Source organism: Passer domesticus, chromosome 5 (assembly GCF_036417665.1).
Source record: "Passer domesticus isolate bPasDom1 chromosome 5, bPasDom1.hap1, whole genome shotgun sequence".
Classification (NCBI taxonomy): domain Eukaryota; kingdom Metazoa; phylum Chordata; class Aves; order Passeriformes; family Passeridae; genus Passer; species Passer domesticus.
This window is the reverse complement of record NC_087478.1, coordinates 45,968,451-45,991,966: the sequence shown is the minus strand read 5'-3', so window position 1 is coordinate 45,991,966 and position 23,516 is coordinate 45,968,451. Positions and strand designations below refer to the sequence as shown.

The 23,516-nt window shown below is 44.6% G+C and overlaps 2 protein-coding genes across 12 annotated transcripts in view; one reads left to right on the top strand and one right to left on the bottom strand.

Moving 5' to 3' along the window:
- GSG1 (germ cell associated 1) overlaps nt 1-1,316 on the top strand; it is a 109,049-nt gene extending 107,733 nt beyond the window's left edge. For all 11 annotated transcript variants that reach the window (XM_064419959.1, XM_064419960.1, XM_064419964.1 and 8 more), the window contains one exon: nt 360-1,316. In XM_064419959.1, the coding sequence (XP_064276029.1) occupies nt 360-672 (313 nt within the window). In that variant the 3' untranslated portion in view covers nt 673-1,316. The remainder of the gene's footprint in view (nt 1-359) is intronic.
- Nucleotides 1,317-1,463: 147 nt separating this feature from the next.
- FAM234B (family with sequence similarity 234 member B) lies at nt 1,464-23,516 on the bottom strand. Its single transcript, XM_064419958.1, has 13 exons — nt 23,360-23,516; nt 17,381-17,773; nt 16,335-16,433; nt 13,922-14,110; nt 11,899-12,029; nt 11,054-11,201; nt 10,568-10,709; nt 9,797-9,940; nt 6,364-6,445; nt 5,980-6,135; nt 5,286-5,403; nt 3,916-4,142; nt 1,464-3,492 (listed from the first exon to the last, which is right to left on the bottom strand). The coding sequence occupies exons 1-13, from the start codon at nt 23,394-23,396 to the stop codon at nt 3,487-3,489; spliced, it is 1,872 nt and encodes a 623-aa protein (XP_064276028.1). The 5' UTR covers nt 23,397-23,516; the 3' UTR covers nt 1,464-3,486.

Sequence of the window (23,516 nt, the reverse complement as noted above, 5' to 3'; positions counted from 1 at the left end):
ACAAGCCTCATGTGCAGTGAGACACTGAGCAGCACAGCAATACAGAACTTGCTTCCAAGCTGTGCTCTCCTGCTACAGCTTGGAAGTTACAGATGTTACACATGTTCCTCCCACCCTTTTCCCTGTGTCACTCCCTGCCCTGTCATGGGGATGACCAATATTTATCCTGCTGATCTAAGAAGAATCTTGTGTTGGGATAACCCCTAAGAACTGTAATGCTGTAAGCCTTGTCACTCTAGTTCATGTCTGTGCCCAGTAGATTCTGCCTGGCAAATCAGGGAGAATTGGGGTGTGTCATGGTGTTCCTTACCCTACGTGGCTTTTCACAGCATGTGCTTCTTCTGTGTTGTCTCTGGCAGCATGGCCTGGGCCTCCTTTACCTGCTGCATGGCCTCTGCTGTCACCACTCTCAATACCTACACCAAGACGATATTGGAGTTCAAAAGGAACCACATCAAGGGATACGATGGGAGCTTCAAGGATCACCCTCAGCACCACCAGTGCTTCATACAGCAAATAAGCAGCTACTATGAGCCCAAAGGCAAGGCCTTCCATTCAGTCTCTGAGGGAGTCGACTTCTACACGGATCTGCAGCAGAAAATACTACAGCGGGAACCAGAGCTGGACCTGGATGAAGTCTTGGGCCAGACAATTGGGGAGGATCGCTGTTAGGGATGAGTGTACAGTGGGGTTTGGAAGGAACAAGAGCTCTGAACCAAGCACTGGAACCACTGTTAGCAGGTTTTAGGGAGCTCTTCCAGTCTCTAAAGGGAGTAAGGAGGCAGGCACTGGGTCAGGGCAACTAGAGTAGAAGTTTGGGGGTCCTCCCTGGTCATATACAGTCTGATGGGTGCCCTCATCTGACAAGGGTGAAACTGGAGGGACATGCTGGTGCGAGCTGTCTCCAAGCACTTTGAGAGTTGAGTCAGATGTCCTAATCCCCAGTATTGCACTGGGGAACAGATAGTCAGCACTATCCAGATGGCAAACTGCACTGCTGCGTGGTGTCACATTGACCTTCTGTCAACACCTCCAGTTCAGTGCTGTGGTGAAGGCCATCAGTGTTCATATTGATCATCTGCCACCCTCTCTGAACACCCTGTTTATTCTTAATTTCCAGGCCCAGACTCTTCTCCCTGCTCCCAGATGAAAAGTCCTGCTGCAAAGCAGAATAGGGGTAGCTTTCAGACATCTCTCTCCTCCTCTTTCCTATCTGTAATGACTCCCACATGTTCCTTTCATGCTTTTTGCCCAAAATCTCCCATTCTGAGGTACTTTGCTGTCTGTGTCTTTTTATTGTTCTTCACAACTATTAAGATTTTGGCAGGACTTTTGCTTTTTATGTCACTTCTATTCATCTGCTCCTTGTTGTCCATTGTAAAAATATTGCAAACCACCCCTGAATCAAAACCCCAAGCAAACTCATAATCTCTCAAAGGTGAAACACTGGTTCACATGGAACATGACGCTGTACACAGTATTTATTTTGTTTCACTGCAGTTCAAATACATTTTTCCAACAATATACAGACAGACTCTTTATTCACAGTGGGGGTGGGGGGGGGTTTGGGCAGGGTGAATTCACATTAAGGAGGAGCTAACATCACTGCTCTTGAGTATCAGTTCTCTCAGGAAGAATCTCAGAAGTAACTACTTAGGTAACAGCCGACTCACCTTTCCCAGCAAGGTGGTGGCTGGACAGGAGGGAAGGAGCACTCCTGTTTAATCCCTCATACGTTACTGGTCCTCACACTTTCAGTCCTATTATGCAGCTCTATTAACTGACACTAACTCTATTATAAACACTAAACCCTGTCTGGAGGAAAATGCCAGGCCTAGAGCCATTGCTACAGTTGTGCTAATATATACAAAGCTAATATATACAAAATACCATTAAACATATACAAACTGTTCACAGCTCTGACATTAGGAGATCAGGGCCCAAAGACCAGCCTTGGAGCTTGCAGCTAAACCTGAAGGGCTATCCTGGAAGCTTTACATAGAAATGTGGGATGATGGAAAGAGTGATACAGCAAAGAGAGGTGTCAAGGGCCCAGGAGAGCAAACCCATGGCTAATGTGCCCATCTGGAAGGAGGGTCAAAGTATGCTGTCACCTCATAACACATGGGGAAATGTGGGGAGGATGGAAGGGCACATGCTAGACAGAAAAGTCCTTTGCAATCCTCACCTCAGCCTGGCTCTCTTTAATGTCAAAGACCAGGCTTAGAATGGCATACTAGGAAAGGAGTTCCTATATTGTTACTCTAAACTATGGGGAACTACTGGGACACCAAATTGTTTCACTTTTACATAGTCTTTTCCTCTGCAAGAAAATTCATACAGATGCTCCTCAAATGATGACAGAGAATGATGGCACACTCTGGGACACAGAGTGGGACACACCTAACACACTGTGAACAAATGTGCTTGCTGCTCCTGGAGCTGCACACAGGGCTGGGCTGGCAAGGGAATGGAAATACTGACCTCAGAATAGGGTTAAAATGCACAGAAAAGCTTTCTAGTTCTATCTCTGTCTGAACCTCTAAATCCTGGAGCAGCAGCATAAGAATCAGCTTTTCTGTGACAAGACTGAGTGACCTTTACAGTGACAGTCGGGGTCTGCTGGACCTCTTATGCCAAGGGGGCTGTGATACACTGGCAAAGGGAGACTGCCCATTGGACTGCAGTGTGATGTTACAGTGACAATGTGGGTTCATACAAACCTTAAGGATGGAGAGAAATAAGCTGTGAACCTTTCACTTCTACATCACCCACATATGCCTGAACTTGGTGTCCTGAATTGGAACTGGGAAAGAAAGACACAAGTACAAAGGGCTGGCAAATTCTGTGAAGACCATCTTTCTCTAGATCAGGTAATTCAGCCAGAAAACTAGCTTGTTTGTGAGTCTGGAAACAGTATGGACAAGAGAGCTCAGAGCACAGGAGAAATCGTAGATAAGACTAAACCTGTAGGAGCCAGAGGCTTCTCACCAAAAATAAAAAGATTAATGGTCCTTCAGCCACACCACTTGCCTTGACTCATTATGGCCCACTCTGGGCATAGAGCTTGTTAGACTGCTTGAGAACACTGTTTGGACATAAAAAGATGTGTCCTAAATCTCATCCATAAATTAAACATACCAAAAATATACATACATTGTATAAATTAACACATATATATATAAAGCCTGATTTTATATATATATGTGTATATAACCTCTAAATTCACATTTCTGTGTTACCTGGAAGGAAGCATGCAAGAACAGCATACGGAGAGGGAGTTGCTGAACAAGGTTTCTCTGGTACAGAACAGGTCTGCCTAGGACAAACCTGCCTCCAGCAGCATTCCCCAGACAGCTGAAGAAAGGGGAAGTGCTTTTAGACCCTGTTCCCTCTATATCGCCATTTTCCTGAAGATACACAGAGCAGCTTCCTATATTCCCAATATCGGCCACAGGTCCAACCAACATTTCAGGAACCACCAGGCTAGAGCTGAAGAAGGAAAGGCAAACAAACATTAAAGCCAAAATCTATTATCATCCAGTCTGGCAAAGTAGTGATTTGTAAGTCAGCAACAGAACCTGGGAACCACTATATGGAGGACCCTTGCTTGCCCATGTCAAAACAAGTGATATCAGTCCCACCTCTCTGATCCCTCTGTAAGTCTCCCAGTCTCTTATGATCACCATCCCTATTTCTTTCTAAGATCCTGTGCTATGTTCAACTGCCTAAGTACATCTTTGCTTCACAACCTGTCCATCATGCCCAAAGGAGCAGCCAGTCATCTTGCAAACAGTCATTTTGCATCCCACCATTTTCTTTCCATCCCAAAGAGCACCTTAACTGTGAATGCAGGGAAGAGATAACATGTTTTCAAAGGTCTGGATTTCATGAGGGATTTCTGGACAATCTCACCTTCTGAGGAAAGTCAGCAAATTTCATCCGGGCAAGAAATCGCCTCACTTCTCCACGGCTGATTTTTGGAGTCCTGCTGTCCTTTAACCACACCATTCGACCTTGGCTCATCATGGCCCACTTCAGGCCCAGCTTGCTGACCGAGAGATATCCTGGCTGTTTTTCAGAGGTTGCAGTTGTTGTCACAGTGATGTGAAATGCATCCTTTTGGAGATCATTAATTCCAACTGGTCCATCAGAAAAGGGCAAGAAAACAGTGGTGAGGAGGAAATGATTATGTTTCTTCCAAAAGAAATCTTATAGCCCTTACTCAGTCAAAACATCCACTAGACTGATAGTATATTCAGTCTGACTTTACAATTCCATGTACCTTGGTTGATAAGGGAAAATTATTTTAACATTTTTCCATGGAAAGAAACTGAAATATAGATCAGAAATGGAAGGGTTTGATTCCAGGTTATGCTTTCGGGCTTGACACAGGATATGAACATATTTCAAGAATACAGTTCACTCTCAGCTTTCCTTCCCACACCTGTTAGTAGCTATTCTTTACCTCTACATAACTGGAAATTTGTAAAGCACTGGCAAGTCAGGTGACTCCAGTCACTGCAGAATCATCTGTACAGACCTCAGAAATCCTAGTTTCTAAAAAAACCCCCTGTAACAATAGTATTCTATTTGTTCTTGCCTGAACTGTGTTTTTGATGCAAGTCCAATTAGATGTTATTACTATGCAGCAGTTTTTCTATGCTTCCTGGCCTACTTCTCTTAGTTCTGGATGAATTGATCTTTTATCCCACACTCCCATGCACAAGAGGGTGGTTATTTGCTGAACTGCTTTAGAAAGAGCAAGGAAATTAAACAGGGACTGTACAATCTTGTATAGATGTTAAATCCAGATCTACTTTTCCCTGAAAACACACTTAATATATTTTGGATTCCCCCTTACAAAAATAAAGAGGAATTAGAACAGCTCCTATCCCAAAGATTGGGAGATGGCCAACAAAAGCAGAAGTGTATCTGAGGTGACAGAGAAAAGTTTTATAGTGATTTTTTTATGCAAGGCATTAAATTAAAAATAGCTCCATGGAAAGCAACACAACTTCTCTGGTGTAAAACATGCATTAAATCAAACTCAGACCTGTCATTGGTTAAACATGTAAGAAACTTGGTGGGTCTTTTATTTGCAAAGTAGGGGGTGGACAGGATGCCCCTTCAGAAGGAAGATGAATCTTATTTCCCATTGTTGTGCTATGTGTGGTGGACCTTAGGTGCTACCTTTAAAGGCACAACTACAGCCCATGGTTTCTCACAGCTACTTCTCTCTCCATATTTCTGGCCTAGGTAGTTTTTCCTCCATTTGTACTCACCTGCTGAAGCAATGACCTTGTCTGTTGCATTGGTGAGGTCCAAAAGGACTGTAGGAAAAACAGGATGGAGGAGATAGAGGTGGTGCAGGCCTGGGCGCTCAGGTCTGGGACCAGGTTGCTGTTGGAATGAAAGACAAAAAACATAACAACTGCTAGCAAAGGGCAGTCCAGCTTTGTCAAAAAAATAAAGTTTTCTGACACTGTGCTGTTTTTACATGGATCAAAGAATGAAAACATGTGGTTTTACAAAATCCTGAAACCCTTTTCTCCCTCAAACAGAATTTGCTCTACAACTTCTCTTTGGTAAGGTTGAAATCTAGTTCTGTTACATGCAGCTTGATGGGCAAAGCTACAGTCTGGAAGTTTGAATCTCCATGCCAAACTGTATGCCTGCATGGACAGAAGGAGCACCCTGGGCTGGAAACAAATCTGCAGTTACAACTCCTCAGTGCTCCGTGAAAAAATGAAATTCACAAATTTTGGGGTTTGTGGATGTAAAATTTCTGTCAACAAAGCTTTACGAAGTTACACACAAAAACTCCTGTACTCAGGCTCAGAGAAGTCAGAATGTCAAAGTAAGAGATGACTGCCTACTTATACATTAGGTTCAAGTTCAGTAACAATAGGAATAAAAGACAGAGACTGCAGGTGCTTCATAGAGAAACCTCAAAGTGAAGAAAAGATATATGCTCACCAAACTTCGTAACACAGGCTGCGTTTCATCAGCCCAGAAGAGAAAAACAGACTTCTTGTCCAAAGTCATGACTGAGAGTGCATCAAGCTGTTGCCTCTGCCATGGAAGTTCCTGGTTCCAAACAGGGAGGCCAGATTTGCCATCTATCACCACCACCTCAAGGCAGGGAGAGATGGAGCATTAATGGATGTCAAGGCATGGGTATGCAGAGCCCCCTTGCAGAGGCATGGCCCTGTGCTGTTCCCTTTCATGCCTGTGGCCAGACTCTAACGAGTGCCGGACAAAGAGAGGGAAAAGCAAGGACCAGAGGATGCTTGTCTCTTTTTACCCAACCTTCCCCACCCCTGTGAGGCCACCGGCCTTCCTGCCTTCAACCTGTTTTACCTTTTTCTTCCCATCTCCAGTCTGTGCTTGCAGCATGAAGTCCAGAGTTTGGTCAGCACCAAAGTAACCTGGTACAGGCTGGCTGTAAATTTGGAAAAAGAAACACTCAGCCCCATGGTAGAAAAAAAGTCATTTCAGATGGAGGCAGAATAGTTGCCTTCATCCTCTGTTCTGCCTCTTAAAATGGCAGGATTTGTCATGCTAAATAAGGTCTTTAATTCACTCAGAACTATTCTGACTGTCAGGAATCATTTGTTGGTGGCTCAGAAAAGTGAAAAATGGTAAAATGGCCCATGGTCCTTGTCAGCCATTCTTCAGAGTTGTCTGTGTGGGGGGCATTGCTTGATGGGCTGTGCAGACATCTGTTTATCTCCCTGTACACTACTCTATCACGCTTTCCTTTGCATGAGAACCTGTACTGTTGTTGCTATAATTATATAAAATTACCCAGCCCTTCCAAAATGCATTGGCACATTTGGCCTCCTGCAGAAAGTGGATTTCCCAGGCTGCCTTAGCTGTGTGAAATGGATCTTAACAAACTCAACATTAATGTCAGCCCATGATTCCTTGTATTCTTACTGCTGGCAGGTTTACAAGCCTTTTTATGACCTTAAGCAGGTTAAATGAAGTCCCTTCTCATCCTCTCACTTCTGGGTGACATCTCACATTAATATCCCTCATTATAACTGTTTTTAACCCCACATTCCTTGCTTTTGGCATTCTAAGCCTTGCCTCTGTCTTCCTTCAGTTCACCACAGCTAGACACACAATTCTAAATAAGCACAGTTGAGTCCACAAAGTTCACAGAACCAGAGATTTTATGGCAAGGCAGGATCAGAGTATATCCTCTCTCCTCTTATTTATGACAGATTTCTGTATCTCATCCAATTAACCAAGTATCAGTAGGCTGCCTTTGCCTCATCTTTGATGATATGAATTCATCACTTTTCATGACAGTCAGTTCTAATGATTAATTTCACCCAAAGAAACATTCCTGCATCTTCATTTTCCTGAACATGAATGGCTTCTGCTCCAAGGCACTTTTTCTTGCTATGCCTGTTAGCTTCTATTTCTTACACATGCTTATGAACTCACCTCTCAGGCTTCTCTTTGATCATACAAACTCAATAATTAAAATCTTCCATGCCAAAGCATTTTTTCCAGACCTTTTCTCAATTTTTTTCCATCTTCCCCTTTAAAACATGCATGACAGAATGGTTCCTGAACAGTAATACCACAGCACAGCAGTGGCTTGACTTTATGCTTACAACATCAAACAATGTCATTTGCATCACACACACCTCTGGCAACCAGGTGTTGCCTTCAAGGCAGTATCACGAGACACTCCTATAGCTTGAAAGCTCTCCAGTAGCAAAAGGAAGAAGCAGACAATTCTATCCTATGACCACAAACTCAAAACGTCTCCTAAGGAGCCTCTGCCCTTATGGGTCACAGTCAGTGGCAGATCCCACAAACTGAATGCACACAAATTTAAGTACATCGGATGCTACCAATCAAGCGAAAAATCCCCTGGGCACTTTCTCAAATGAACCAGAAGGCTAGTAATTATTCTGCCCAACAGTAATCCCCCCAGCAACCTGCTATTAATCCTCTCTCATCTGAAACATCCATTTACAACACAATTTGCAACTGCTTACTCAATTTCATGGTCTCTGAACTTCGCCCTTGTTTTATGACTACTGATTCTCCTTTATGATTTTCCAGGGATCTTGTCAAAAGCTGTCTAGAAATGCAGCACATCTGCAGTAGCCATGTTGGTTTTCTCAGAAATTACTCCCACAGGCCTGGACTCAGACTGCCTGGATAAACTGGTGTGCTTGGGGCAGGTTTACCCAGGAAAAGGGTGCTCACAGCTGGCTTTGTAAGCTTTTTCTAACAAGGAATTCAGTCTGTTTGACTTGATGTGGTAACATCCCTGACCTGAATTTGTCCCCCAGCCTGTGAGGCTTAAGTAGAACTTAAGTTCTAAAAAAATCCAAACAAACCTCTTAATTAAATGCTTGCCCACAGTACACTCAGTGTAGTAAATTTTCTCTTTCTTAACTCTGAGAAAACAGGTAGTCCAGGACTTTAGCACAGTAGCCTAGAACAATAATTGTTTTCATTATTTATCAATGATTATCTGCCAGCTCCTCTACATGTATTGTACTCTGTCCCTTGGGAAGTCAGGGAATGGGAAAAAGCAGCAGCCTTGAATACTAGCTGCCCAGAGAAGTTGTGAAGTCTACATCCTTGGAGATATTTAAAACCTGACAGCACACAGCCTTGAGTGATTTGCTCTAGCTTGTCTAGAGTCTGCTTGAGCAGGTAGGTGGGATTAGGAAATTTCCAGAGGCACTTTCCAACCTCAACCACACTGGTAAAGAAGTTTTCAACCCTTCTTGGTTTGTGTATTCCAATTTATTACTGCATTCATTTAGAAATTTCTTGTGTATAACTGATTCTACAGCACCTGTGAAGTGGCTATCTTTAGTCAGTACACACCTACCCTTTAAACTTGATGCCAGACACATTCAGAAGTCTGCAGATTGTGGGCCCAAAACACTTCTAGTCCATTTCCTTTCCCCATAGCATGATCAACTAGCCATAACTTATTCCTAAAATTGTGGCTTATGTCACCCATCAGCCCTCGAATGTGGACATTACCTCAATATCAAAGATAGCTGAACACTCTTTTCTTTTTTTTTCCTTAATGAAGTTCCAGTGCCTTCTTCCCATTTATGCTCTTGACAGTTGGGTAACACAGAGCTGAGAGATGCTCTCTTTATTCTCAATACTAGAGCAAGCAATTGTTTCCCATATAATTTCCCTCAATTGTGCCCAACTGCCCTTTGCAAATATTTAAGCTGAAATTGCTGGTTATTACCAACCCACAAGATCTGGAAAATTACTTAATTTCCATGTGTGAAATTAGGGGATAAGCAATATTATTTTAAGGTTTCCATTTAGTATAGATGATGTGCTGACTGTCATCAAAATGCTCATTTTCAGCTTTTAAGGAACATTAAGATCTCTGGGCCATACTCATTCACCTGCTCTAAATTCTTAACATCACTAATGTAACTGATCCTCTCCACTTAAGCCCTGGACAGCAGGTGGGCTGAATCACACATCAGTAATCCACTAAATTCCAATGTAACATCATTCCCATGACTTCAGTGTTGGGTACCTGAATCAAGCCCCTTATTTGTGATCACTCACAAGCATACAGCTCAAGTTCCCTGTCTTCTGTTCCTTGCTCCCCCTGCCCTCCTCACTTGGCTCAACAACACACATCTCCAGTACTTAGATTCCTTCCTCAGCCTTGGAGAATTACTGTCAATTGCTTTCTAAGGAACTCATGTGCTTAGACCTGAAAGATGAGAAATGGTACAGGAAGAAATTGGACAGAAAAGTGTTGTCAGCAAGTAACCTGCTGATATTCTGCAGCTCCAGGGTCCAGCGGCGCTCCAGGTCCTGTCCCCTCAGCAGGATCAAGCCCTCTTTGGTTGTGATGAGCAGGTTGCTGCAGTTTGTGTCAGGTGTCTTCACTGTCTGCAGAAAGTCAACACCCCCACTGGGACAAATGGAAAACAGAGGAGATCAAGGCTTGTATCTGCACATCTCAGCACTAGCTGCCTGTCCACATGGCAATCCCTACCAAAAATCTGAACTATACTTGGAGAAGTCCATCTTTTCCTCAGTGATGTGGGTTCCTCAGTTAAGTGAACTAAATTCAAACGTGGGGTCTTCTGAATATCATGAGTTACTATAAAAAGCATGAAGTTTGTGAGTTGACATTTGCTCTCTCCCTTTATTCCTACTGAGGCCTGCCCCACAATTTGGCAGTAAAGAAGAATAAGCTGAGAAATCCAGGCCCACACAGACTGAGCTTCCCAAAGAGACTCCACTAGCTGGGAACGCCTCTTTTTTTCCCTTCAGCAATGCATACCGGGCTGAAGAAAGGAACAAGGAGCAGGAGAAGCTAAGGACTCCCTTTTATTACATTCTGCACTTCTTTGGCTAGGACAACCAGAGGACAGGGAGGAAATGACAGGTTCCCCACAGTATTCCCCAGCTATCAACTGGACAATGAAGAGAAGGACAGTATTGAAGTAGAAGCAACCCCCTCTAGGAGCACTAATAAGTGCCTACCCTTCCCTTCCTCTCCCAGAAGGAGCAAGATGACAAGTCCATCTTCTACCTGTAAATGTCAATGAGCTCTGACAGGTTGACAGATCTGCGCTTTTCCCACTCTGGCTCCTCCTGCTGCAGCATTGCAGGAAAGTTGTCCCGGTTTCTGGCTTGGGTAAAGATATCCCTCAGGGCAACTGCTTGAACATTACCTGCCAGGAAGAGTAAAGATGAGGAGTCCTGACTGCAAAAGATAACCCAGTAGAACAGAGGATAATTGGGACCACTGCAGTTGTGGTAGAAGGCAATGAAATGCCCAGAGTTGGAACTTCCCTGGCATGATATGCTTTTGGGAAACTCTAAAGTATTTGAGACTAGCAGATATTGGTGCTCCTGTACTTTTGCACACCACAGCAGTGAGAATTGTGCTTTTGCCCTCTTAGATTTTACAGCAGAAGGCATGGCACAAGTATCCCAGGGACATTCTGGACTATTTTAGGTAAAAAAAAAGTTTTCTCAGGAAGGTGAAGTGCTGCAGATGCAAGGTGCATCTTACCAAAACCAAACAGGATGTAGATGGCTCCCCGGCTGGTGATGTGGACTTGGGGGCCAATCACTTTCCCTTCTCCATTGGTGCTGTACCTGACAGGCCCACCCAAAGCAGTTCCAGTCTTTCCTGATACCAAGATGAAAACCACATCAGGCTGCAAGGAGAGAAAGATAGAGATTTTTATCGATGCTTTCAAGCACCTCTGCACTCAGAATCTTCTCCCAACCCCATAGCATGAAGCTGCACTGACAATTTCCCCCTCAGCAAGGTCTAGATAGTGTTTGCTTTCTCTTTGCTCAGTCTGGCTTCCTAGGCATCTTATATTCATGTTTTTCTCTTGACACAAATGAATCAACTATGAAAGGGAATTAAAAAATCTGAGCTCCTCTAACAAAATCTATGTTAGAATTGTGGGGAGGGATGAGCATAAAGGAAATCTGCATCTGAATTAATCACACAATTAATCTGAATTAATTAATAAAAGAAAGTATTTCCTTCTTTTGGATAAGCTAAATGCTCCTTTCTTCAGAGATGCATCCCTACACTGCTGCTAAACACTCACTTCAAACCACACGTTCACTGAACAGAAACAGATAATTCTCAAGTCTCAGTCAGGTGCAAATAATGACCCTTCTGTTCATTCCCAGCTGTCAAGAATGCAGGTAGTGTCATTACTGTTTGATCTCAGTGCTCTGAGATACTGGAAGAAAAAGGGTGCTTTTTAGCAAAATCCAAGGGAATGAAAATTAGGGGCTCTTGCAGCTCTGGTTACAGTCCTTCCACATCAGTCTATTTTTCCTCTACACAAACAGTAAAGGTCCTTCCAAACCATGAGTAGGGATGTGCTGTACCTGTGTCTCTTTGAGAACCAGAACAACAATATCCCTAATCCCATCTCCATCTACATCTGGAAGAGTTGCAGCTGGTGCAGCCAGGATCCCACTTGAAAGATGAATGGAGTTCAGTGTCCAGATGGTCTTGCCTGTGGAAAGAACAGGATAAAAGAGACCTTTACTTGGGGAACCAGAGGGCATCCCTAGAGGGTTCCACAAAACCTTCTTGAAAAAGGAGCAAGAGAAATTATTTCTCCCATTCTGTGTGAAGGGGGAAGACACATCTACAAACTGAGACAAACTTCAGTGGGAAGCAAAATTCTTCTTCCAGTATTCCTTCAGACTGAGTCAGGCCTCAAGTCCTGCTGTGCTTCCTTCATAGCATCTCTATAAAAGACCTGAGCCCTAAATAATTTCTGAAATGGCAGAGAATATTTAAGGTTCACTTTACAAAGGAGAACCCAAATGAGAGTGCTTCTCTGCAGGACTGCAGTTGTTTGCCTCAGCCAGCAGTAAAGGCTAGGTAGATGTGAGGAAAGAAAACAGATGGACAGTTCTGATATTCAGAGTGCAAATCTGTGTCTCAGTTAAATTCCCAGCAGCAAATTACCACTCCAGCATGACATGCTCACTCCACCTCAGGGGGAAAGCATGTTAACAGACGTGATGTCAAATGGTTCAGCAGTCCAGCATGGACCCAGCTGGAAACGCAGTAAAACCAGACTTGCAAACTTGCAAATAAACATAAAAAAAGCAACAATTAAATGCTATGCTTTTAGTTTTTCATCATTCTTTTGCCAACATTTCTGCTTTTACAATCTTTAAAAATATTTTTCTGCTGCTGCATAAAAAAATATTTTAAAGATTGTAAAAGCAGAAATGTTGGCAAAACTGCAAGGTTTGCCCCTGAATGATAAAGTAAACTAAGGGCCAAACTTGTACATTACTACTGCTGGCAAAGGAGGCTCATAGTCCTGACCATGCAAACACTTTGCAAGTACCCTGGTCCGCATTTGAAAAGTGTGGGAAGATAGCTGGGGGGTAAAATTAGAGGAAACTTGAGAAGTTATATTCACATCCTAACAGAAGTTCTAACAGTATGGAAATTACAGGGTAAAATACAGTTGCTGCTCCCTGGATGGAATGTGATTGGCATGCCTGAAATCTATTCCACCATGACTCCACACACCCATAATCTGCAACCACAACACTTGCTAAAGGGGTTGGAACAAAGGGTGGAGTGGGAATACCATGGCTAGACTGCAGAAATCCTTGCAGAGAGAGGAACTTGATGGTCCTTTGCAGCTGATAAATGGCACAGCACCCGTCAGCCAGGGGAGACAGGAGAAGGTGTCTTGTTGCTGAGCCAGCAACTGTGGTGAAATTGTTGTCCCTGGAAGAACTGGGTTCATTAAAACCTAACTGTAGTATTAATACACACCTCCATCCCAAAGTTACCCACCTTCAAGGTACCTCCTGGTTGATTCCAAAAACCACCCTATACCTACCTATGGCTATTTCTGCCAATGAATTAATGTGGGAGGACAAACAGCAATCAGAGAATAAAGGTGTACATGACCAAGTGATTAAAAATGCAATATTCATTCACATCTAATCAATTCAACTATGGGCCTAACTTCTCTGCAAAGTTTCCTGGATGTTGTGTATCTCCTTATGTAACTTCCCCAAGAATGCTGTTCAGCTTTGCCATGCTGTTAGGTAGGTCCTGAGTTGTACCAGCAGCTCAGTGCTAATGAGAACAGACTTTACATATTCTTTATGACATGGGGATGCTACAGGGTAAGATTAACATTTTGAAATATTCTGAGATGTAGCATGAAGATGCTGCCACAGAGATGAAACGTTTTGAATTCTCTTATCCTGTGTAACTAGAAATGCATTACTGTTTTGACTCCATTCTGTGCGTCATGAAGTAAGAGCCAAAATGATGTGCCAGAACCAAATTATTCATGCTTATTAGTCCTTTAAAGTAAACAAAAAAGCAACAGCACATTTCTAATATGCTGGTAGTTGACTTTACCTGTGGAGGCACTGAGAAGGCTGAGGAATTTTGATGTTCCTGTAACAAGGCAGACAGGCCCTGCAGCTGCCCCCAGTGACAGCCCATTGCACTGCACACTTTGTGTCTCCTCTGGAAGCTGGATGGACCACAAGGTGCTGCCATTCATACCAGAAAGTGCCACCACAGTTACAGAGGGTCTAGAGACACCTAGAAAAAGCAAGAAAGAGAGAATGTAATCCCTTGGTGTCAGAGGGATTACTATGACCACATTGCCTTGGATCCTCATGCTGGAGATCCAGCTCCAACTCCTGGAGCTGAGCGGACAGACAGACAAATCCACACTGCCTGAAAGCAAATGCCAAATGTCACCTCATGGCTGAATTTCTCTGCTGCAGAGCTTTGCAGTGATCTCCAAACAAGTTGGGCTGAAAGTCAACAGCCCAGAAAATCATTAAAACCTGAGCTCATAGCAAGAAATGTGATCAGCTGGGCAGAGAGAAACAAGTTCCTGGGGACAATGTGCTCAGTTGTGGTGTCTTCCTCCTGTGAAATTTACTGCTGTCAAATCAGACTGATTATTCTGATCCCCTCTACCTCAAAAAAAAAGCTAGCACCAAGGGGAAACCTGAACTGACTCCCAAGGCATATGTCACCTCACATGAAAAGTGCTGGTTTTTTTGTAATTCTGGAGCAACAGAAAGTGATTGGTGGTCTGAGAGCGCTTTCCTTTGTTTTCCAAAGCAGTTTCATTATTGTGAAAAACAGATTGAATACAACCAATTGGTGGAACTCAGCATTCTTTTTCCAATTCACTAGTTAGCATAAAATAATTGTAAAATAAAATAGTATATGCTGTTTCAATTGACTGTTGGTTCTGATTCCAAATGTGATCAACTTTTAGCTCAGCCTGCCCTCAGACTTCAGTGTGGTTATTGTAATTAATCTCCACCTAGTATGGTCATATCACAACTTAAGATGAACACCCACACATTTCAAAATCACAACAGGCCTAGCCAACTTCTGTCTTACTAGCATCACATGCAACATGTGACCTGGTGACAAAAAGGGCATATACAGGCCACTGGCTAAACACAAGGCTGAGTCCTGTCTCGAAATCAAACTCACTCTCTTCTCAAACTGAAAATCACGTGGCTTATGCTAAGGGGTTGCCCCAGATCAAGTTATCTTTGTTACATTGATAGCAACCAAGAACAACTAACTCCTGAATGCAGCTCACAGCTGTTGCGTGTACAAGCTGGAGGAACAGTCAACAATGTTGCAGATTATTCCACTGGGTGCCTATTCCAAGCTTATCTCTACTTGGCACTGTGTGAATGCTCCAAGCACAAGCTACATGTGGGCTGATATACAGCTATTTGAGTTTTGGATTGTGATCTGCTTACACCTGTTTTAGTGTCTGGTTTTTGTCTTCCAGCACAGCTACAGCCCAGAATGCAACTAGGTATTACTAGTTTCATTCAGAGCATGCTGGCTATATGCATATCTGGGATAAAAAATAAAAGCAATGTAATGGCAAAAATATAGAGTGCAAGTAATTCCAATATAAAGAGAATACAGCCTCTATGTCAATCGTATCTTCCTCTCTCACTTATTTTTTAAGCTACTTTACAGTTTTCTCTATGTTCATACAGGACTTGCTGTGAAATACCACAGGCCTTGCCTGGGCCATGGAGAAAGGCATCTTCCCTATCCTCTAACAATATTTTTATTATCTCTTTCAGAGACAACGCATTTTGCTCCAACAATTTTCTTCAGGTTGTGCAATGTATGTTTGCTCCCTAAATACATCTCTCAGGCAGAACAAATTCACCAGGCGATGCCAGGACAGGCAGCTGGGAACCTCCAGGACTTCAGCAGCCCAGTGCAACAGGATGCCACCGGATTTGGCAGCCCCAGTGTAATGGTGGCCAGCATCAGCAGGTTATCTATGTTATCTGAAGGGTGTGAGGACTAACAAAGAAATCAAAGCAGCCAGGAGGAGGAAGCAGGGCAATACCTGCTAAACAGCCAGGCACGGTAGCTTCCCCCTTATCAGACTATTATTTGCGAATTAACAGTGATTTGGAGCCTGGTAAGTATATGGAGTGACCTGGAGAAAAAGGCACCAAAGTGAGGGTGGTTCTAACAACAAAGTGAAGTGTGCACAAATGCAGGACAAAGAGACAGAGTTGCCCCAAGATAAGGTAAGGGCAAACATATGATGCTGACCAAAAGGTATAGGGACACAGGCCTGTAATGAAAATTTTAAGCATGACCAACCACAGGTACAGTACACGAGCAATTTTAAGGAACTCTGAAAAGAGCAATGCAGTGAATTTGCAGTAGCAGGGACTCTTCCTGTGTGTCAGACAAACATGCAAAGGTCCATACTGACACATTAAGAGGAATGGAATGGAGCTGTAGTGCTTACCCATGACACTGGCATTCATCAAGGCAGTGAAGACAATGAGGATGTCAGGGAGGCCATCACTGTTCACATCACACAGTTCCAGTGGGGATAACACACCACCTGCAAAAATTACAGAGAGTCACTGCATGTCAAAAAGGCCACCCAGATAATTTTTCACATGGGAGAGGAGGGCTGGCCCAGAAATGGGACTTGTGCATAGACAAGCCTCACAAACTCTGCCAAGGAACCACCAAGGGCAGGCAGCTCACACCATGGTAAGATTGCATGAAAAGGCAGAAATGTAGCATCTGGGTCAGAGAAAGGGAAAGGAAAAATGGAGGAGCTAACAGAGAAAGATTCACGTGTCCCACTTTAATTTCTGAAGGCAATGTGGAGCCATGTATCTTATGAAAAGCTTGGATTTGGAAGCCAGCGGCAGAAAGCAAGGAGGCAGAGACATATGGCAGACCTGGCAGAAACTACTTCACAAAACAGTGTTACTTAATTGCAGAAACCAGAATGGGAGATACCAGTGACCCATACAGAAGATCTCAAATGTTGATTTATGGATTCAAGCAGGACTAAAGGACAATGGAATAAGATTACTTAAGCTAGTTAGAAGACACAAAGACTTCTATCCCTCTCCTGTTGAACACAACCACATACTTCAGCATGGAGGTACTGGTAAAGTCCAGGCTGTAGAAAGAGAGGCACTGTATTTTAAAGTGAGCTGGGCCACCTCCATCTGGAACAGAGCACAACATCCAGACAAAAAGGCAGGATGGAAGAAGAGTCAAAATAATTTTTGATGTTGGCAGAAACAAAATTTTGTGGCACTGTTATGTGCAGATGCCAGATTTCGCATGCCTCAGCTGGACATTCAGCTGGACGCTCAGCTGTCCTGAGTGAGCAGGACACAGCCACCTGTCTATTATTTTGGAGCACCTGTAGTGGTGAGGAAGGGTCACTGCTCTGAGCTGGCTCTCCCAGATACATCTCTCCCATCAATGCCCAGCCTGGGAGCTGCCACCTCCCCCATGCCAGATGCTGTTCCTGGGGCTTCTCACCTGCTCCCTGACCTAGGTTGCGGTTCCAGGTGTTATGCAAGTCTCTAGGGGGACAGGGAATTAGAAATGCGCACACCAGCACAAGAATCATCGAGATCACCACAGTGAGCAAAAAGATGGCAGTGCGCAGGTAGGGCATGAGGGAGGGAGCAGCCTTCTGCTCCAAACTCCCAGTAGTCTCGGCAGGATAACCCTCGGGCGCGCTCTCTGACGTGCGCTGCTTTGTCATCCCAACCTCCACATCAGAATCAGGGTCCTGTATCTCTTCGGGGGGGCTCTTCCCATTCTTGACCCCTCCATTCTTCTGGATGTTGAGGACAAGGTCATCTTCACTTTCATCACTGTCAGCCTGAGTGAGGGGATCATATTCCCCAAGGTCTGGGCTCTTCTTTCCTGAGAAAAAAGATGGAGAGAGACAATAAAGCATGAGTTTTTGCAGGATCTCAGTGGAGAAAAGGCTGCAGTAGAGAGTGATACAGAAAGGATGACAGAGTGGTCTGTATTTTGCATGGCTCCAAGTGAGAAGTGTGAGAGAAATGACAGGGTCTCTCTCTCCATGTTTCCCAGTAGCATCTGTGGGAGAAAAAATGCTGACAGTTTATCTTCCTCAGATAAGTGTGTGTGTGTGTGTACATATATGTATGTGTATGTATATGTATCTATATGGAATTAATGGCTGATCTAATTCTAATACTTTCTTGATTAGTAATGAAACATGAAGTCTCCCTGAAGATGAGGGGAAAGTAATTTTGCCCCTTTGGGCCAAGTAACATGCTGATGTCTGGAGGAATCAGGCTGTTCCTTCAAGACACCACCTTCTCTGCATGGCTCAGTTCTGTGAGAGAATGCTCTGCTCGTTGGAGCATTGCCCTGCCTGAGGCAACCACAGTGCACCTGCTCTGCTCCTGCTCCCACCAGAGCCCACAGGCTGTGCTTAGCCTGGCCAAGACAGATAACTTGGTACTGATCCCTTCAGGTGGTGGTGCAGGAAGGTAGCTCAGCTTTAGGTGTCTCCTGCACAGGTGCCCAGCACACACGACTTCTCCCCCAAGCCCTGGACAGCCACAGGGAGTGTGGCGAGGGCAGGTGTAGGGGACGGTCACACACCCTGGCGTTAGCCCAGCACCATCTGTTTGTGGGGACAGAAAAGATCACGCAGACTCACTGCCCCGAGCTACGAGTGGAGGGTCACGTCTCAGGGAGCTGCCCTGTGCCACAAGGCTGGGCATGGAGCCATGGCCAACGCTCTGAGGATTCCAGAGTCTCAGTCTGGTTCTCTCTCTCTCCAATTACAAGGTAGGACCTTGCTATCCCAGGTATCTGTCTCATTTCCTTTTGTTTAAAGCTGATTTGAAACAGGAACCAGCTAGTGCCCAGATTCCTGAAGTGGTACATGTAAGGCATAACTAATAAGCAAAAATATGCAAGCTGTAACCCCTCTCAGACACTAAGATGATGGGAGGCTTTACAAAGTGGAAATTTTAGGGCTTTCATGATTATTCTTCCTAACTAAGATAGTATACCTTACTTCTGGTTTTCCTGTTAAAGACACTCAAGTGTTCTGTAGTACCGAGTTAGTGCAACACACCTATTTTGCATAATCTAGTGTATTTTACAGCACATGTATCTAATTTTTTCCTTATTTCTTATCTCAGAAAAGGACTTTTGTCTACCACTTATAAGTGGCATTCAGCTTCATTTTTAGGATTTAAGAAAAACTTTCAGTCCCACTAAAAACCAAATGCTCCACATTAGGTGGAACAGCCAGGACAACTCACCTACACTGAAGAAAATAAAAATATCCAACATGTTCACATATCTAAGACAGACTCTTTCTTTTTCAATTAGGGGCTTCTACTCAAAAAGACTGAAAAATCTGGTGCACATACACACTCCAAAAAACAGCTCCTTGTGGAGGCAGGAACCAAGAGATACTGCATTCCTATGGGTTGGTCTGGTGTATCCCTGTGACACACTGCATTGTTTCACACAGGTCTGCTCTAAACATGTGCTCAAAGTGGGGGCTTTTCAGGAAGTCTTGATAATCTTGGCTCCACCTCATAAATGCACAGAAGGCCAGCGACCCTGGTGGCACAGAACTCTCAGCCGAGAGGTTACAGTGTATTTTCACAGGTGTGTAATACTGTAGGTTTTGCTAAAAAGTGACTGAAAGACTACTCAGTCAAAACAAAAAAATTCCAGAGAGGTCTTGCTGCCAGGGTACTAGCAGCTTCTCACAAGAGATCCAGATGTGCCAGTTCAAGCCAGGTCAGAATGGCATGAAAAACAAACGTGGCTGGCCCAAGAGTAAATGGTATTAAGCCTGGGAAGTCAAAGTTGGACAGTTGTGTTAACTAGATTGCTCCTAATTTTGGAAACTGGTTACTTTTGAGTAAAATAAATAATAATTATGCTTCACATATACTATGTTTTATTTAATTATTTTAATTCCAAACAGTCAACCAAAAGACTGGAACGTGCTGTTCACCCTTGATGCAGCTGAAAGCATTGGTATCAATTAAATTTATCAATTAAATTTTGTTCTGGATCCCTTTCTGGAGACAGAAAGGACCTTGAAAATATGGCTTCTCCACTCCTTGAACTGGCAGGGGCTGAGATGCTGGCAACATTGACAGTGGTATCAACCACAATCTGTAACAGGAAGACCTGTCCTACTGAGAACCACTGAGCAGTGGCTAGAAAACAGCTGCTACACAGTAATGACAGCTTCTGGTGATCTACATAGTTAAGAATCTGGAGAAATATAGAAGAGCTACAAGGCAGAGAGCTGCTCAGACTTAATGTATGTCTAAGCCAGAGTAGGAATCAGAAACCAACAATCCTTCGCCCTGTCTTTCCCCAAAGGTTTATCCAGCACACCCACAAGGCACAGCCATTCAGTAAACTCTGGCATAAAGTGCCCTGCAGTTTTGGGGTTTTTTTAAGCCAAAAGCAGGGAAGATATTGCCTTTTAAGAAGGGCTGTTGAAGCACTCACCTAGCACATGTAAAACCCAATTGTACAGCTCACCTCAGAGGATTCAAACACTTATCTCCTACTGTTCAGAGAGAACCTTAACCAATCCGTAGGTGTTTTGGGAACGCATTTGGAATGCTGGCAAGCATGTGCTCAGCTCAGCCTCCCAAGGCTGTTCCGTGGTGCAGAGAACATGCAACTCATGATTCACCTGGCTGGAGGGAGAGCAGAAGGAACATGACTCCTCATCTGAGTTTCAGGTCACTGGCTGTGGGAAGGAGGGATAACACACCTGGCTTTCATCAATCACTCCCAGATGATTTTTCAGCAGAAAAGCACAAACAAACATAAAAACCAGTAAAGAATGTGTAAAAACAGAGGCAGTCTCACACCTTTTAGAGAATGATGATTTATTTTTAAGTGCTTCACAAGTCACATTCTTTCCTTTCTGGTCAACAACAAGGCTCAGGCTGAAGGAAAACAGTTTGTCCATCAACAGAAAGCTAAAACTGCCTCTGTTGCAAGCAATCAGCTGTCAGGGAACTGAAAACTGAAACACAGTTTTCAGTTTTCCATCATGGAAGTAGAAATGGTAAGATCTGAGCTGGCCTCTTGGTGAAACTCTCACCATATGTCCTGAAAGGATCACCACTGTGTGGCCTTCATGAGAAATCAGTCTCTGTGCTAAAGCAAGCTGCAGTGCTGTGGCCTTATGCAGGTACCAGATCTGTGTAACTCACACTTTGCTATCTGTCTTCCAAAGAGACTCCAAGCGTATATAAACCTTGCATCCACTTCACAGGCATGGAGTTAGTATCAGCAAAGTCAGTTTCCCTATTGCTCTGTGTTCCCTCCCTCCTGCAGGTAGAGTCAACAAAGCATCTTCTGTTCTGACCTGCTCTAAATCGTATTCCATTTTTGCCATGGCATCAGTGATAAAACAGAGGTTCCTATTCAGTGCCCTTTGGTTACAATCAGAGCAAGTTACTGGTCACATCACCCTGGATTTTGTTTTTCTTTCTGCAGCCACTGGAAGAAAAAGGAAATACTGATGATGGAGGCTTTCAAAGACAGAACTGAGGGAAAACGCCCCAACTTATTGGGTATTTCAAGGGCAGCAGGTCTCTAAATCACATTTTATGACTCTGAAAATCCCCCATGTATTTGCCAAATACTTTGCCAATACATATTTTCACACAGGCAACTATTGCAGTAGAAGAATGTGACCTGTCAGTGAAGAACAGACGATCATCGTGGGATCACGATCTGGAAAGAAGGCACCCATTAGGTGATCCGTGTTGAAATGAGGTCCCAGTGACAATAAAATATTCATTTCTTGTGCTGATGGCTTCAAAGATATTAATTGTAATCTTGTTTGCCTGGTTTTGACTGATGGGGAAAGCTTTTGTTTGCACTCACTTTGGAGTGAAAAGAGCAGATTGTGGACTTTAGAAGAGTGCAATTTTCAGGGCATTATTCCAATGATGGCACACTGGTTCCAGTACCTGTTGTACTAATTTCATGTTCTGTTTATTTTTCTGGCAGTTGGCAGGCACCAGTCACTGGGTACTGCAGACATATCTCTAAGCCCATATTGATTTTTAATTAATTTAATGAGATAGAGCAAGAAAAACAGATACAGCAATAGGCTTTCTGCTTTCTCATTGCTGTTGGAACCTGCATTTCTCAATAATTAAGCACACAAGAAAGGCATGATCTCTGCAGTTTAACCTGAGGATTGATGCAAGAACTGTTCTCTTAAATGCAGCTGCAAGGCCTGTTACAATCCTTTTCCAAATCAGTGTTTCCCAACAGCAGACATCAAATAGATCATGCTGGTTCCAGAGGTCCCAGAAGAGATCTTCACTTCCTATTGCAGTTCCCCAGTGGTCACACCCTAATATGCACACACCTACACCTACCAGTTTGCACTTGTCCTAAACAGACCTCACGGTAATTTTCTCCTTCCCATTTAGACAGACATTATATATATACATATATATATATATATGCGCATGGGGGAAAGCAAGGAAGAAACCAACTTGCAAACAAAATTTCTTTCAATGAGACTCAACAGACACCACATAAACTAAAAGTAGTGACTCCTGGTAAGGGTTAGGGAAAGATGGCAGGAAGGACCTTGAAGACATTACTGTGACCTTCAGGGACTGAGGGAGGAAGAAAGGATGATCAGAGCAGCCTCACAGGCTGGGGCCATGCAGGACCCAGCGGTGTGTAGTGCCAAGGAGAAGCCCTCCCAGCACCACACAGCTGCTGTCTCTCTCCCAGGGCTGTCCCAAAGGCACCTTAGGAAGAGCAATGAGCTCTTCCCACTGGAATCAATGCAGCCAGGTGCATTGGCACCGTCTGCAGTACACCCAACAGCAGCCAGCATGCTCCCAAGATCTGGTTTGGCAAGGTATTTCAATTCCCTTTTAATCTCTTTACTGAAGAGAATGGCTGTTTGACTGCTGCTCACCGCACACAATAGCCCCTTATGCCTGAATATCCTTTCATCTCGCTGAAGATCTCTGGCTGGAAGGTGCAGAGCCGGCAGGCAGGCTTTAAACATTTACCTGGGTAATTGCACTGGCACTTACGGAACTCCTGGCCTGGCTCCTGTGGGTAAAACCCGGCGGTTTTTACCCAGACTGAGGTCTGCGCCTCCTTTCTCCCTCGCAGACCCCTCACAGGGCCGCGGCCCAGGCCCCCCTCTGCCACACTCCGAGCCCCGAGACTCTGCCCCGGCCCCCGCGTCCCTGCCCGGCGCGGAGCCCGCCCCTCACCGCCCGCACCCCCGGCCTGCCCCACATCGCCCCATCGCTATGGCAACGCGCCCCGCAGCCCTCGGGCAGCGGCACCCGCGCCTCCCGCGATCAGGGCTGCCCTGGCCGCGGCTGCCCCTGCCCTGCCCTGCCCTGCCCTGCCCTGCCCTGCCCGGCCCAGCCCAGCCCAGCCCGGCCCGGCCGCGGTCGGTCCGTGCCGCGGGCGCGCAGCCCTTACCCGGCAGCTTCAGCGCGCGGGACAGCACCGTAGCCATGCTGGACACGGCAGTGCGCCCGCGCGCCGCCGCGCGCCCCGCGCCTCCCCGCGGCCTGCTGGGAATTGTAGTTCCCAGGCGGGAGAGGGGCCCCGGCCCTTGGCGTCCCTGATGGTGTGA